This window comes from Medicago sativa, chromosome 3 (assembly GCF_051527215.1).
Source record: "Medicago sativa cultivar Bolivia chromosome 3, Bolivia_mono, whole genome shotgun sequence".
Taxonomy (NCBI): Eukaryota; Viridiplantae; Streptophyta; class Magnoliopsida; order Fabales; family Fabaceae; genus Medicago; species Medicago sativa.
This window is the reverse complement of record NC_140751.1, coordinates 25,465,886-25,482,841: the sequence shown is the minus strand read 5'-3', so window position 1 is coordinate 25,482,841 and position 16,956 is coordinate 25,465,886. Positions and strand designations below refer to the sequence as shown.

The 16,956-nt window shown below is 35.3% G+C and overlaps 2 protein-coding genes across 2 annotated transcripts; both read right to left on the bottom strand.

Moving 5' to 3' along the window:
* Window positions 1–230: 230 nt before the first annotated feature.
* On the bottom strand, window positions 231–1,687 carry LOC146936654 (F-box protein SKIP23-like). Its single transcript, XM_085751352.1, has one exon. It carries the CDS (start codon window positions 1,568–1,570, stop codon window positions 491–493), a length of 1,080 nt encoding a protein of 359 aa, XP_085607478.1. The 5' UTR covers window positions 1,571–1,687; the 3' UTR covers window positions 231–490.
* A 2,673-nt stretch (window positions 1,688–4,360) lies between these two features.
* On the bottom strand, window positions 4,361–4,926 carry LOC146936653 (uncharacterized). The gene is made up of 2 exons (XM_085749262.1): window positions 4,859–4,926; window positions 4,361–4,742 (listed from the first exon to the last, which is right to left on the bottom strand). The coding sequence occupies exons 1-2, from the start codon at window positions 4,924–4,926 to the stop codon at window positions 4,361–4,363; spliced, it is 450 nt and encodes a 149-aa protein (XP_085605388.1).
* Window positions 4,927–16,956: the final 12,030 nt, after the last annotated feature.

Genomic DNA, 16,956 nt, shown 5'->3' with positions numbered 1-16,956 from the left:
TATAAAACACTTATGCAGGCTCTTTACTCGTCCTAATACATGAGATAAAGCTATCCCAAATCATTGTAATCAGATATGTAATGCACAATCAAGACTTGATAGCTGAAAGAACCAAGGATGACAAGAAACACTTGCATTAACAAGTTAAAATTTATCAAACATGTAGTGATAAAGTAAATAAAATAATGTGTGAGAAAAATCAATTAGAAATTATATTAAGAGGAAAGGAGTAAGTCACTAAAATACTGCACCAAATATTCGATGTGAGATTTAGACACCTAGGAACATACTTAATTTTAAATAGGGGAATAAAATTATTCTATCTCTAATACTAGAAAACAAATTTTAGTGCGGACAGCCGTCCCTAATTTGCACTGCATGCATCAGTCCCCGGTCTAATAACATAAACTAAGCACAATAATTAATGCAAATATCAAAAGCACATAAGAAACCTTACAATGCAAGATAACATACTCTGTTATGAATTCAATTAACTTTTGACTATCCATTCAGGTGCCGAGAACAAGCTGTAATATTCCAAACCATCAGGCACATGCTTAAAACAACTGCAATAATCAGACGCAGACGATTGCTGACTTCCATCTAAGAGATAAACACAGCTCCCATATATCTTGGAGGTATCATCAATAAAGACAACGCAATTCCCTTTGGCAACACACATATCCAAGGCTGAAGCAGAAAATGAACATTTATTCACAAAGAACAAAACCCTATCCCCTAAACTCATCAACTTCACCCATTTTTTATTCTTCTCGTCAAGACTGAACACATCAAAAGTCTTAAGATTCTCATAAATATTAACTAACAACAACTCGCCCTCACTCTCCACCAGTAATTTTCTATCTCCAGGAATAAAAGGATTATCCACAAACTGGACACTCGAGTCCGATTCAATTGTAACTGTCCGACCAGTACTGTCGACCAAGTAAAACCGTCCTTTAAACACACAGATATCTACGTACTTAGTTGAAATGTCGGAAATGGGTTTCCAATAGTTGTTGAGGTAACAGAACAGCATCGGATGGGGGAAATATTCCGAAATGCCGAGAACCATAGGCTTTTCTCCGTTGCACGTGATAGCAAGGAACTTTTCACGCTTCTTGTCATTGTAGAAGAAGTAGTTACGAAGATTAAAATCTCCATGGTCGATGATAAAATCTGTTCCTAAATTGAGGACGGAGAGATTGTTGAAGTCAAGCACACGAGGAAAACCATGGGAATAGTATGATTTGAAGAGTAGGTGGAAGAGTTTTTTGCCATGTGAGTTTTGGGTAACTCTAATCAACCAAGGACGACGTTGCTTATGGTGTTGTAGTGGTTTAATGAGGTAGATAGTGCGTTTGGAGAGGCAGCAAAACGTGGTATCAGAGAGATTATACGAGAGTTGTGGAAGCTTTAGGGCAGAATTGGGATGATGATTTGAATTGGAAGAGCGCCGCCACGTTGAACATACCGATCGAAATTGAATGAGATCGAGTTCATCGTCGATTCGTTGCGATATCAGATTTAGAAGCTCAGTCGGGAGTTCACACCAGTCAGTCGATGCCATAGTTGTTGTGCGTTGCTGATTCTCCTTTTTTTATAGTAACGAACCCTAGTAAAATATGCTACACGATTGAAAATTTACTATTCAAGGATAACCTCAAGAAGTTTCTTCCAAAGCCATAGTTGCAGGATAAACATGATCGTATTTAGGGATGCTTTCGGTTGCATATTTATATTTTTGTAGACTTTATACGATATTGTGTAATCCTTATAACTAAAATTATTAGAAAATTGCTTTTCTCACTTCAAAATTTGCTGAGAAACACCATGAAATGACAAGTAATTAGGACATGGTTTAAGCAATAATCATCAACAATATCATCAAATTCCCATAGATAAGCTAAAACCTCAAAAGCACTTATTTTTATATCATCAAACATGAGTTTTAGCACATCAACAATTTATTTTCACAAATTTCATCATACCCAAAATTAGTATAATTAATGGAACACGAAAATCAACTTTAATCAACATAAATTTCACAAATTCACAACAACAGACATGACCCAAATTTCATACAAGCGATTATAATTCAATAAGTGAATATAGTTTCGTCCCCCTTACCTCTAACTTCCAAAAGCTAAGCTCTAAGCTCCATTCTACTATCCCTTTTGAGTTTCACCAAGCTAGGTCCTCTTCTCCCTTAAGATTCTTCTTTCTTCCACTTCCTTTCTATTTTTCTCTATATTCTCATTTTGCCTATTTCTAGGTGAAACTTACCAAATGAATTTCCAAACAAGGGTTATGACTACCGCTAATCTTAGACCATTTACAATGGTTTTCTCCTTCAACAAAACTCAACACCCACTTTTTCAATTCCCAACACTCCACATTATTTTCTCTCACTTATTCAACACTCATTCAACTTTTACCCTCTCCAATGGTTTTTCATTCAACACTCTACCCCACCACTTTTTATTTCTTATTCTTATTTAATTTTATATTTTTGTTTTTATAATTACATAAAATTACAATCATCGATTATAATTAAAAACAAAATTTATTTAAATAATATATTTTTATTTTCTTAACTTAAAATGCAATACAACAAACTAAGCACGCGGCACACAAATAACTTAAAATGCAAGACAACAAACTAAGCACACAACACACAAGTATTTAGTACGATACAAATCATCTTCAATCACGAAACATTCCAAACTTTGTCCATATGTGCTTCACTAGATCTGATTGCAGTTCGTGATGAACATTTGGATCACGCTACTCGGATCTAGCACACACATGATTTGCAAAAGCAGGTAACACCTCGGACGAGTATGGTTGCAGTGTACTAGATCCACTGCCCTCAGATTGCTCAAAATCAGTCCAACGTTAAGCATATGTATCTCGTTCATCCTCAACAATCATATTATGTAATATGATGCATGACCTCATGATGATACCCAAATCGGCTATGTCCCACAAGCGAGCAGGTTCACGGATGATTTTAAATCGAGCTTTGAACACTCCAAATGCACGTTCGATGTCCTTCCGACATCCCTCCTGATGTTTTGCAAATAACTTATCGGGTTCACTTTGAGGAAGTCTAATCGATTTGACGAAAGTTGGATAAGAAGGGTAGATACCATCAGCTAGATAGTATGCCATATTATAGGGACGTTGATTCACAAAGAAATTCACCCTTGGAGCCTTTCCCTATTCCTCATCATCAAACACTGGTGATCGGTCTGGAACGTTTATATCGTTCAACGTTCCTGGACATCCAAAAAGTGCATGCCAGATCCATAGATCATGAGATGCAACTGCTTCAATAATAACTGTGGTGGTTCCCTTATCCCCCTGGTAAATTGACCTTCCCATGTTTTAGGACAATTTTTCCACTCCTAGTGCATGCAGTCAATACTCCCGATCATCCTTGGGAACCCCTGCATTTCACTAACATGTACTATATTCTTTGCAGGTCATCTTGGGTTGGTGCTCTCAGGTACACTTGCTCATACAATCGTATGATTCCTTTACAGAATCTACGTAAGCACTCCAATGTTGTAGTACCTCCTATTTTGATGTATTCATCGACCGCATCTGCTTCCACACCATATCCTAACATTCGCATTGTTGTGGTACATTTTACTAAGGGTGATATACCTTCTTTATTGGCTGCATCAACTCGCTGGGTGAAGTAGTTATCACTACTTGAAAGGTCTCCAACGATTCGAAGGAAAACGTGTTTTTGCATCCAGTACCGACGACGAAACAATGCATCGTCGTATGTAGGCTCATTGGCAAAGTAGTCCTCAATTAGTCTTTGGTTTGCCGCTGCATGATCTCTATTGAAATATTTTTTACTACGAGATGCACTATCTTCCAATATTTTTTTTTCGACGCTGAATAAATCGGTTGATCATATAAGTGTCTTCAATAACACGTTTTTGTTTGTAGGCTTCGATATCAAAAGGACCAATTGATAGTTTTTTGTGATATTGGAAGTAGATTGAATAGTTTTTTGTGATATTGGAAGTAGATTGAATGAGATTTGTGATATTGGAAGTAGATATGAGTCCCTATATATAAGTACATTGAGTGGTGGACATTGACGGATTCGAAATAAGGACTACATTCAAATTGGGTGGTAAATATTCAAACAAAATAACACATACATTAAAGCCAAAAGTCACGGATAATTATTAAAGCAAACACTACAGACTTGACACCATTGAAAATTATTAAAGCAAACACTGGGGATTAGACAACACTGAAAATTATTAAAGAAAACACTGGGGACTAGACAACACTGACAAATTTTGACCTAATACAAACAAATATTTGATTGAAATTAATTTCCAAAAAGCTCACGCTCCAACTTTTCCAACAATTCTTTCTTCCGGTCATCGAGATGCTCTTCGGAACTTAACTTTAGATACAGTTTCATTTTCTTAGCTTCAGTCTTTTCTTTCATCAATTTGTTTTTTTCCTGTTGCACCAAGGTTAACTCTTTCAATTGTTCAAGCTCTTGCTCCTTGAATTGTTTGAATTCAACCCACTCCTTTTCCACCTCCTCCAAGGCAGCGTCCTTGCTTTTCTTTTTACCCTTTTTTTTAGCTGCCTCCCTACCCATTGGACGAGCACTAGATCCTATAGAGTTTGAGCCACATGCATCACTGTCGTGAGATCTCTTAGATCCACTACTTCCTGAGCCAATATTTCCTCCTACTTGACTACCATAACGTAGTTGATCACGGAGAGCGTGTCATTCTTCCATTAAAGTAAATTGAACATTCTTCCAACATATGCATATAATTCATGCGTTTTTGCCAAAACATCAGTTTCCAACCAACCGCTTCCTTGCAAACGCTTAGCACCTTCATAAGCACCAATCCATTTATTCAATACTTTGCTCATATAATTAAAATGGTTTCGGCATATGCAACTAGATCGCGCGGAGAATCGAATGAGCATTACTCATTACAATAATCAGCAATTTTACCCCAATATGTTTCACCTCTCTGGTTTCTCCCGACAACACTGATTGTTCCATATTTAATCCACGCACTAATTAGCACCAAATTTTGTTCAGTGTTCCATGCTAGTTACTGGTTTTTCTTGCTCTTAGGAGTTGAATCTTCTGGATTTCGAGTGACTTCATTAGCAACTGTTATGCCACCAGAAGTTATTTGTGTTGAATCTTCTGGACTCCAGAGTTTATTGGTCCGTATCAGATATCGGAAAGAGTCAGAACGGTGGCATATCAAGTGGGTTTACTACCGCATTTATCGAATTTTCATGATGTGTTTCATGTGTCGCAACTTGTTATACCCTAATTTTGGACCTAAAAATACTAATCAATTCTACTTTTCTTGCATTTTAAGTCATTTGATATGTCTCTGATCAATTGCATCTTTCTCTGCATTTTATTTCAATGTTATCTATAAAAATTTACATGCAAGGGTATTTTAGTCATTTCCTATGTCAAATGTCTCTCAGTCTTTCAAATTTTTTTTTGAGTCTTTTCAAGTAGTTTGAATAAGTCTTTGTCTCATTCTATGTCAAAATCCATTTTTTAAATTGCAGTTGAAGTCATTCTGAGTCAGTTTTGCCCCTAAGGGCATTTTGGTCTTTTCATGTGTCAAAACCCTGTTTAAATCCTAAAAATTGTCTCTGAGTCTTTTAATTTTGCTTGTATGAGTCTTTGCTTCAATTTCTTGTTAAAAATCCATTTTAAAGTTTGTATCTGAGTCATTTTCAGTCATTTTAGCCTCAGGGGCATTTTGGTCATTTCACACGAAATTTCGGTAGAGAGAGGTTACTTTAAATTACCTCATTTAGGCCATTGGTTCGTTTTAGTCCGTTTTGTCAAATTTTAATCGTTTCACTTTACGTTTAGTCAAATTACCAATTTTATTTTTTCCTTTTGTTTCATTTTTTTTGGTCCCTTTATTTTTTTTAGGTATTGCATTTGAGTCCTTTTTGTCTTAAAATTGTTTTTAGTCTTATTGCAGAATGGTCCCTTTAGTTTGTTATTTTGCAGAAAGGTCCTCAAAGCATTTTGAGTCCAAGTCCAAGCTTAGGGAACACGTGGCAGCAGGTTACTGGGTCAGAGTGCACAAGTGTCAGCTATAAAGCCCAGTCATCTCAGTCAATGCAACAGATCCATTCATTCAGTGCCAACTCACACAAACACATCACAATTTTCTCTCTCTTGTCAGTTGGATCAAGATTCAGAAGTTTGAAGAAATTCTTCGAAGTTCATCAAGAACATCGCATAAACTTCATCTTCTCCGAACCCTAATCCTTTCAATTCTCCATCAAATCCTTCATTTCACACGCAATTCAATTCCACAGAATCCTCACAATCCTCAAAACAGTTTCAATTTCATAAAGAACACAAGAACGCACAAAATCACATATAAACCCTAGTTTTCCAGAATCAACAATTCAAGGCAGACTTATGGATTTCGTTACGATTCTCAGCGATCCATTGCTGGATTCTCATCATTGAACCGTTGCTTCGCAATTCCAGTGCGAATTCACCACCTACGGTGACGAATTCAGGCACGATCACGAAGACTTGATCGTACGAAGAGAAGAAGAAAGAACGAAGTGAATCCTGAAGCGGTGAAAAGGAACCAGAGGACTCAAAAGCTTTCTCAAGGATCTGTGTTCGAATCTCCACTAAAATCCAGGTAATCTCGAAAAGACCTTTTCGTTTCACCTCAAATCTTCATCAAAGGTCCATAAACAAAAAATAAACGGTGAATCAAGTGGATTAATAAGTCTTGAGACTCGTTCATCTGAAAAAGATTGAAAGAAGTTCAAAAAACTTGAAATCGAAACCCTAAAGCACAAATCCACGAAGATTCACGGTTTATTTTACAAATACGAGTTCATATTCATAATCAGTAGAGGAAATAGTCCAGATTAGAGCCTCGTTTCAAGAGATTTCGAAAAGATTTGAAAAGCCTGAAACCGTAAGTTTGAATTGTAGATCCACACAGATTCAATAAGTTTTAGAAAAAACGAAGTAGATCTTCAAACTCAGGAAAGAAAAACAAGGACACCAGTGTAAAAAGCTTTCGAAAACAGTCAAGTATGAAGTTCCGGCACGGTGGTTCCGTCACCGGAAACCTAACCGTCGCCGGAAACTTCATCGGTGTTCTTGTTTTTTCCAGGAAGTCATGAGGTTGAAGATGAAGGTTGTAGAGAGAGGCGGGAGCTTCTCTCACTAAACAACGACATGGAGAGAGAAAGAAGGTAAGGGAATGAAGCAGACCGGTGTGCTAGTGTTTTTATAAGCACTTGAACCGGTCCGGTTCATGTTTGGTTCAGTTTCCTTCCATCCCTGGCCTTTGATTTCACTCCCTATGCACGTGTACAGCTATGATGCATTTGTTCCTGTGTGCCTGCTTGAACCTACCATGTGCCTGCGTGTTTGGACCCTTAGATTTAGGTTTTAGAAAGGCTGGATCAATCCAACGCCTCTGAGGCTGTTGGATGATCCAGGATCCAGCATATACTTGGGCCTGGGGCGTTTTCTTTAAGTCTTACTGCCTTTTGCTTATTTTCTGGCTATTTGTCACGCAGCCTAGTGCTTTTTACACCCTCACCATGCCTAAATTTCTTTAGAAAATGCTATGAATTTGTGTGAGTGTTTCTTGTTTTTTTTGCAACATTTGTGTGATATTTTTGCATAAAAAAATGGATGAAAGATAATGTGTTGTGTGTTGCTTCATTTCTTGAGTCTTATGGCAAAATTTGAAAGAGTGTGCATTAATTTTGATTCCAATCTTTGACACATGCTTGAGATTTGTGATGTGTGAATTAGTGATGGATTTGGCACTGTTTGGATGAGTTTTTTGCTGAGTGTAAACATGTGTGATTAGTTACTTGTTTTTCAAGGCAAATTAGTGCTTGTTTGAGAAAAATAAAGTGTTAAAGGCATCTAGAGATGAATCATAATCTAGCAATTTGAGTATGAACTTCTAATTCCCACACTTTTGCTGCACTAAAACTCATTTTAAAATGGTCATAATGTGGAGGTTATGGTTCATGTGCATCATGAAGTATTGTGATTAATTTCTAATATGCTTTGATACTTTATCTTTGTGTTTTTGCCTTTGTTTAGTATCTTCTTGCCTCATCATTATTTCATTATGTTTGGTGCTACTAACTCCTTTCACTTCATGTTTCATCATTTCATAAAGCATCTCCATTTCATCCCATATTCATCTCTATTCTTCTTGCAATTTAATTTGTACCAAAGTTAGAATGTAAATACTTAGGAGTTTTGTAATATTTTCCTTTATGCACTTTTAATTTCTTGGCAAAGAGGCCATAGAATGTATCTAGGCCAATGATGTAATAAGGACAATGGACTCTAATGATGTACACCGACACAAGCACCGACACATGCACACACACCACTTTAGGTATATAGCTAGAATATGCATGTTTAGATGTATGTTTAGGATTGTATGTTTAGATGAATGTTTAGGCTTTATACTTAGAAAAAAATCATTTTCCAAAAATATGAACAAACTTCACTCAAACCATTTTCCAAATAAACCTTGGGATCAAAATCCCATTGAATTTTCCTTTTATTTTCTTAATCAAAATTTCAATGAAAAATAATCATACTTGACTTCTTTTGCAAAATGACTAATCAAACCTCACTTTTTCTTAATTCTCATGCCTTTAAGGCCTCTCTTTCTATTCTTCAAACTCCATTTTCAAACTTAAAATCAACCAACAAAAACAAAAACATTTTTGGAAGAGAACTACGGTGGATTTGATCCCTTAAACGGGTACGTAGGCAAGGAACAAAATTCCTTCAATTCAACTAAAATAAAAATTCAAAAACATTCTTCTCCCTCCAATTCTCCACTTAGAAAACTCTTAGGTTTAAATAAACATTTTCAAATAGCATTTAAAAATAAAGCGCGCGCGTAGAAATTAAAGACGGTTCCTATAGGATACTATAGTCGTTATGGGTGCCTAACACCTTCCCATAGCGAAAACAACTCCCGGACCTCGATTCTCAAGGGTTTTGCTTACTTTTTCCCTTCCCAAGAAAAAATAAGATATCACCGGTTTAAAAGGTTCAAACGTAAGCAATGTTTGACACCCGAAAACCAAGATAAAACACAACTGAGGAAGTATGTTCCAGACCCGTCCCATGTGATCCAGAGAGATGATGTGCAAATAGGAGACAACCTTACGGTGGAGACTTTACCAGTGATGATCGAAGGTCGTGAGGTGAAGAAGTTGAGAGGCAAGGAGATACCTCTTGTGAAAGTCATTTGGGATGGAGCGACTGGCGAAAGCTTGACGTGGGAGCTAGCGAGTAAGATGCTGGAGTCTTATCCAGAGTTGTTTGCTTGAGGTAAATTTTCGAGGACGAAAATTCTTTAAGTGGGGGAGAGTTGTAACGGCCGTCGTAATTATTTAATTATTTTGATGAGTTTTTGGCATATATTTATATGAATTATATGTGTGATTTATATGAGTTATGAATCTAAGTGATTTACATGATTTATAGATAAATTATGTGATTTTCGAGATTTATGTGGAGTATATGATTTTGTGAAGCTATAACGTTGGTGTGACTTATTTTATTATTAAATAAAATAAGGTATGAAAAATAAAATAAAAATATTAGAAGTTGGGCTGTGAGGTGAAATGAGTAAGTTTAGAGGTGAGTAGAGTAATACGAAAAGATAAATAGGGCAGACATAGGTTAGAATCGTTTTTACGTAAAACGCTTTTGGAGAAAAAGGGAGAAAAGTCAGAACAAGAGGAGGACAAGAGGAGAGCTGCGATTTTCATCAAAACTAGGTAAGAGTGAGACTAACTTTCAATATTATTAAGGGCATGATTCTGAAAAATGGATTTAGCATTATTAGGTTGAGTTTTTGTGAGAATTGAGAATTAGGGTTAATGACCGATTTGAGGATTGAACCATGAAAAGATATGCAAAACCTGTATATAGACCTTAGATATTACCTAGGGTGATAATTAGATGCTATTTGGATGAAAGAACCATGAGGATAGATGAAAAGTTGTGATTTTTAGGTTTCTGGCCGTACTGACATTCATCGCTCGCAACTGCGAGCAGCAACACTCGCAACTGCGAGCTATGAACCCATCGCTCGCCATTGCGATCAACATTACTCGCCACTGCAAGCAACCCAGGCACTCGCCATTGTGAGCAAAGTCACTCGCCACTGCGAGTAAGCCCATTACTCGCCACTGCGAGCAAGAACACTCGCCATTGCGAGTTAAGCTGATAGTTGCCCAATTTGTTTCCCTTGCGATCCTTTCGCACATGTAGTCATAAGTCGATCGTAGAAGTAAGAATGAGGGTTGTTTAGGATGTTTCCAGATTTTCCATAAGTCTGTTTATATGACTGAGAGTATTAGTAATGTTGCATGAGTAATGTTATGATGTTTTATGATATTTATGTTGATGTAATTATTCCTCAAATGATGTTGAGACATTCAAGCACTGGTATATGTTGTAGTTGCTGATGTTTAATGCTGTTGACCATTTAAATGTCTTGGAGTTGCATGAGTCGGTCTAAGTTGCAATGATTTAAGAAGTTGTCCATGTTTATGGAATTGTAAGAGATGTTCACGATGTTGTTAAGTTGTCTAAGTTGTTGGAAGATTGAGTCCATTGCATGCTCATTAAAGATGGGGGCTTGAGGCCCGACAGCTTTATGCTCAAACTACGTAGGGGGCTTGAGGCCCGGCAGCTTTATGCTCACATGTTGAAGGGCCTATTTACGCTAATTTATGTTGGGGCTTGATGCCTCGAATGGTACCACATGCATTTGCATATCAAGAAGTTTCATGATGATTTAAGTTGTTAAGAGTTGCATTGTCAAGTTGAGTCGCAATGTCAAGTCAAGTGTTAAGTCGAATATGATGTCTGATGATGAGTTAAAAGATGATGTTTGATTATGATTTAATGATGATATTAAATGATGATATTTGATGATGATATTTGATTATGATTGATATGATGCTAAGTAATAAATGTTTGATATGTTAGTGATGTTTTATGTTGTTAAATGCATTTTGATGAATTATATGTTTAATTTATTGACTGTGAAATCTCACCCCTTCTGCTTGAAAATGTTGCCCTTCGTATGGGTAACTTGCAGGTAACAAAGACTGGAGGCGTTCGTGAGTGGACTCCTCACATTGTGTCTAGGTGCTCTGATACGTAACAGGATGGGGCTTGCTTTATTTCTATTCCTTACGTGTCTTTTATGAACTTTTATGAATAATTATTTAACTAAAACTTATGAGATTTTTGATGAGGCCTGCGTGCCAAGACTTTTATTACATTGAACTATTTTCCGCTGCGAAGTTTCAAGGTTTTATGATGTTGAATTTTGAAGGATAATTATTATTATCTATTTTATGATTTCCAAGAAGTATGTGACATTCCATTTATGGTTTAAATACTCTGATTTTATATGAAATTTTTATGTTGGGAAAACGGGGTGTTACAAAAGCTCCATCGTCGTGGTTGAGCAAAAGCTCCAGGGCATGAGTCCTCATCTTTAAATGAGTATGCATGGACTCAACATCTTACGTCTTGGAAACATCATGAACATCTATGACATCTTTGTAAGAACATAAATAATCATGCACAACATATTTTCATGTCAAACGAAGGCTACTGGAAAGATATCACAGCTATCAACAACTTTCATGTTTACAACAAAGATCAATTCAAAACAGAAACATATGAATAAAACGCAAAAACATGAAACAGAGAATGATGTCACCGTACAATTTCGCTAAGACCTTCTTGGAGTATTTTCATCATAACTCTAAAACTAAAAATCATATTGACGTCAAACCAAAGCCACTGGAAAGCTAACAAAATTATCTAAAACTTTCATGTTTACGCCTAAGATCAATTCTGTACCGATCAATACCAGTTTTCATTTTAAATTCAGAAAAGTTGTGCTGAAAGTCCATAAAAATTTGCTGTGACCTATGCGCAGTAATTTGACCATAACTCAAGTTCTATAAATCGTTTTGACACGACACCAACGGTATTAGAAAGCTAACATCCATACCTACGACTTTTGTGTATATACCTAAGATCAATTCGGCACCGATCAATACCAGTTTTAATATCAAAATTCGGGCAGAATGCAGATTTTCTCCAAGTTTCACCTAATCTCATGGTTCTAACCTCAAAACTACTAATAATCATCTTATGGATTATCCAAGGTCTGTACACAATTTCTACATCAATTCAACAAGTTTTCATCATCTAATCATCAAATCTCTCTCAAAACCCTAATTCTCAAATTCTCATAAACTCAACCTACAACATGTTAAATCTAATTATCAGAATTATAGACTTAATATTACTGAAATTTAGTCTCACCCTTACCTTAGAATTATTGATTGACAGCCCTTCTCTCTTCTCTTTGTCCTCTCTTCTCTCTAACCATGTTTTCTTCAAAAACTGATCGTACGTTCTATGTCTTTCTAAACCTAACTTCTCTTATTTATAACCCCTCATCTAATTTCTCTTACACCTCAAAATTACTCTTTTTCTCATAATCTTATTTATTTCTAAATTAAATATATATTTCTCCCACTTAATAATATTAATACACCAAATAACAAATATACATCTTCACTGAATAACAAATATATTTCTAGACCAGATAAGATATATATTTTCACACAAAATAACAAATATATTTCTAGACCAGATAAGATATATATTTTCACACAAAATAACAAATATATTTTTACACTAAATAACATATATATTTCTACACAAAATAACAAATATATCTCTACATCAAATAACAAATATATTTCTACACAAAATAACAAATATATCTCTACATCAAATAACAAATATATTTCTACACAAAATAACCCCACAATTTAATATTTATTTTATTTTCGAATCTTATTTTACTAAACCACTACAAGAATTTTGGTTATTACTGGTGGAAATAATCCCCCAGTAATGCAAAAAATCCCTCAGTAATACGCATTACTGGCGGATTCGAGTCCCTCAGTAATATGAGCGTCAGAAATGTTACTGGCGGATTTTTCCCTCAGTAATGAGGATGTAGTCCTGACAAAGCATTACTGAGGGATTATTCCGTCAGTAATTACTGACGGATTATTCCGCCAGTAATTACTGACGGAATAATCCCTCAGTAATGTAGATTCAGATTTGTCATAATATTACTGGCGGATTTATCCCCCCAGTAATGTTAATCGAATTTGCATTACTGACGTAAATGTCGGCCAATAATGTACTTCACCTTTTTTTTTTTTTTTGATCCCTTCCCCCACTTTTTGATTTTAATTAGAGAAATAAAATTAAATAAACACAAATAAATTAAAGAAATAATTTTTTTATTTAATACGACAAATTAATTAAACCACATATCATTATAATATTTGTACAATACATAAATAATTTTCATACAAAATCATAAATATTTTAATAATATTCCTACAATCTAGAAAATTAAGAAAAAAAAACTAACTGTCATAATATTCGAACAAATTTGATCTTGATCTCCCTCTCGGTGATCTCAGTGGTAGTATCATCGTTGGGAAAAAGGGATGAAACGTCGTCGCGAACACAATCAACAGAAATAGTGAAGATCGGAATGAATCTGCTCCGCCGGGATCGAATACAAATGCAGAGCCTCCATCTTGAAATAAACGCAACAGCAAACACAATTGATTGTTGTTGGAATCGAACACGAAAATCCTAACAGAAACAGATGAAATGCAAACTGAGCTTGACAGAAGTGAGGGCGATGAATAGCAAAAATTACCACCGGGATCAAATACTTTGATGTGGATACCATGAAGATTGTAAAAGAAATTGACGCGTCCGACAGTGTTGTCGTTGTTGCCGAAACCAACTTCTCAAACTTGAAGCATGAAAACTAAATCAAACTTGGAATGGGAAACAAGAACTCAGTGGTTCTTGAATCGGTGATTTTGTCGATCTTGATCGAACTGTTCACAGTGACACCGGAAAACAGTTGAGGAAGATCAAACCAATTCTTGCACTCCATGATTCCAGATTCAAGACTTGAATCTTGCTGTTTTGAGAAGTTAGGGAAGAGATAAGTTGTCCTCTCCATCATCTGCGAAGCATAGCCATTCTCCATAGCTTCTTGGAATGGTGATGTTTGACGTAGAGATTCAGATGAGCAATCTTCATCTTAGCTTAGAACTTCATCATCACAGTCAGAATCAAGTTCCCTGTCTTCATCTTCCGTAGCCAAATCTTCATCTTCATGATCACTATAGATTGATGTGCAACAGTATCGCTCTGATACCATATCAGAAATAATAGGATCATAGAGATTGAGATTAACTTCATAGGAGAAGTATGATTGATAGGAAGAAACATAGGGAAAACCCTTAGAATTCATTATGAATTATATTGAAAAAGATTACATGAATGAGTACATGGTTGGTCCTTTTATAGAACTCAATTACCCTAACTACTTGTAGCTAACTATAGCTCTCTCTAACTAACATTTAACCAACTCTAACTACCTTAACTAACTCTAGTTATCTCAACAAAAGGAAAACGGAATAGGGGAATATGCATTACAAGGAGGATCCAATCTTGTTGTTTAGATATTTATGTAGGATCCAATCTTGTTTGTTCTGCGGTCATGCAAGTTATATTACTAATTAATCATTGGAAACTTAAGAATTAATTATTGATTTTCTCATATATTAGGCATATTATTTACTTTTTAAAATTTTGAATATTGAATCTAAAATAAGCCTTTAAGTAATTTTGTCAGATTTTACTAGATACTTCCTTGTTAAGGAAACAAAAAAAAAATGATACTTCCTTGTTAAGTAATTTAGAATATTAATATATTCACGTAATAGATAAGTGGCATTGCTTCCACACAAAACTACGTACCCAAAGAATTAGTGTGCGAAGGCGCCGCTCGCTATATAGGAAGAAACCAAAAGTTAAATCCCACACAAATCAGCAACATCAATGGCAGAGGTAGATTGGTCTGAACTCCAAAAGGATCTTCTCAATATGATATCGCAACGTCTCGACAATGAACTCGACCTCATTCACTTTCGATCTGTTTGTTTCAGTTGGTGCTCTTCTTCCATCCCAAATCATCATAATCTGTTTGTTTTAGCATATTAGAATTTTCCCTTTATCTCCTATTCCTGGGGAATAGGATGAGTGATTCTTTCTCTGTGTTATTAATGATTTTACTTTTCTTCTGTTGGATGGAGATCTGTGATATTCCATACTTTCATGTTTTGTGAATCTTTTCTTTTAATTGCTATTCCATGGGAAGTTCTTTGCCACGTTATTGTTTCAGTGTTTGCCATCATTTCCAACTTCTGCTTATCTCCCCCGATTTCAGTGTTCAACTACTTATAAAATAAAGTCTGGCATGAATTTATACACAGATAGTTCGTGTAATTATATAAAACAAGATTCGAGTCATTGTGTGCTGAGTACACAAGAAGGTAGTTAATTAGGTATTGAACATTCACTTTTTGCATGTACACAAATTAGATCATCGTGTGCCCGGATTTGTTGGACTCAAGTTTGAGCTTTTAATCGTCCCACCTTCCTCCGCGGGTGAAGGCAATGACTACCAAGCGCACGAAAACCCTTGAAATCCATATTGTATATAGTTGTAGATTAAAAGTTGAAAATTCTAACTAAGCTCTATATCTACAATCAAAGTTATGTAGGTAAAACCAGATGATTGTTTGACGAGTTGAACTTCGTCACTAAATCCGTGGATGTATAAAAGTATAGACTACAAAAAAAATCGTCTGTATATACTTGATGCAATAACTACTATATATTTACTTTTACCTAGATCAAGACACTTTACAAAGCTCATGATTCCATTTTGTCGTATGCTTTGACAAAGACTAATTGTTTGATATCGATACAGCTGCTTTTACTTCCAGTCTAGATGATTTCATTGAGTGGACAACTTCTTGGAGAAATATAGTATTATCAAAGTTACTCATAGCCAAAATAACAGGGAAGAAAATTGGAAATCAAAACTACATGTGATATTAAAACTCCTAGACAATGGCTAGTTATGAAAAATCTACAAATTTCATTCGTAACAAAATAATGAGAAAAATGGAGTATCAAATAAATATTAGCACCAGATATATACCCAATATGAATACTTCAAAGACCTGATCGTTTTAAAATATGTATCTCATCTCCATTGACCGAGTTAAGGGTTGGGTTTAAGTCTAAACAGTTGGCCATTTCTACCCATCGCTTGAATTACTCCTACTCGCTCCTACATGAAATACAATAAAAGCAGGGGCGGGGCCAGAATCTAGTTTAAGGGGGACCAAATGCATAATATATCCAAGATATTTAAGAAACTATAAGATATATTAAAAAATAATGGATATAATTTTTTTTTTATTATAAATTTTAAAGATCTTTGAATAGATTTTTTTTTAAAGATCCTTGAATAGTACAGTAAGAAATTATGAAACAACAAAAATGCAAACGTAGGAGGATGCAATCGCAACCTGCAAATCATTGGTAGTGGTTGAGAGTGTGAAAACAAAGTTGCAGGCAATGATTCAATATTTTTAAGAGAAATTGCAATGAAGAATCATAAATTGGAATTCTAGTTAAGGATTAAGATTCTTCTATAAATGGGAGAAAAACATATTCTTTATTTTCCGGTGTTAATGATTTTAGTTTTTTTTTTTTTTTGACAAGATGATTTTAGTTAAAGAGTAGTGTAATAAAGCCTAGAAACTTGGTTGTTTAAGGCCCAATATATTGACTCAAAAAATGTCAATATACAACGGCATATAAAGTCCACAAAAATAAATATTGAAACCAAAAAATATCATAGCATACTAGTATAGTTTTTT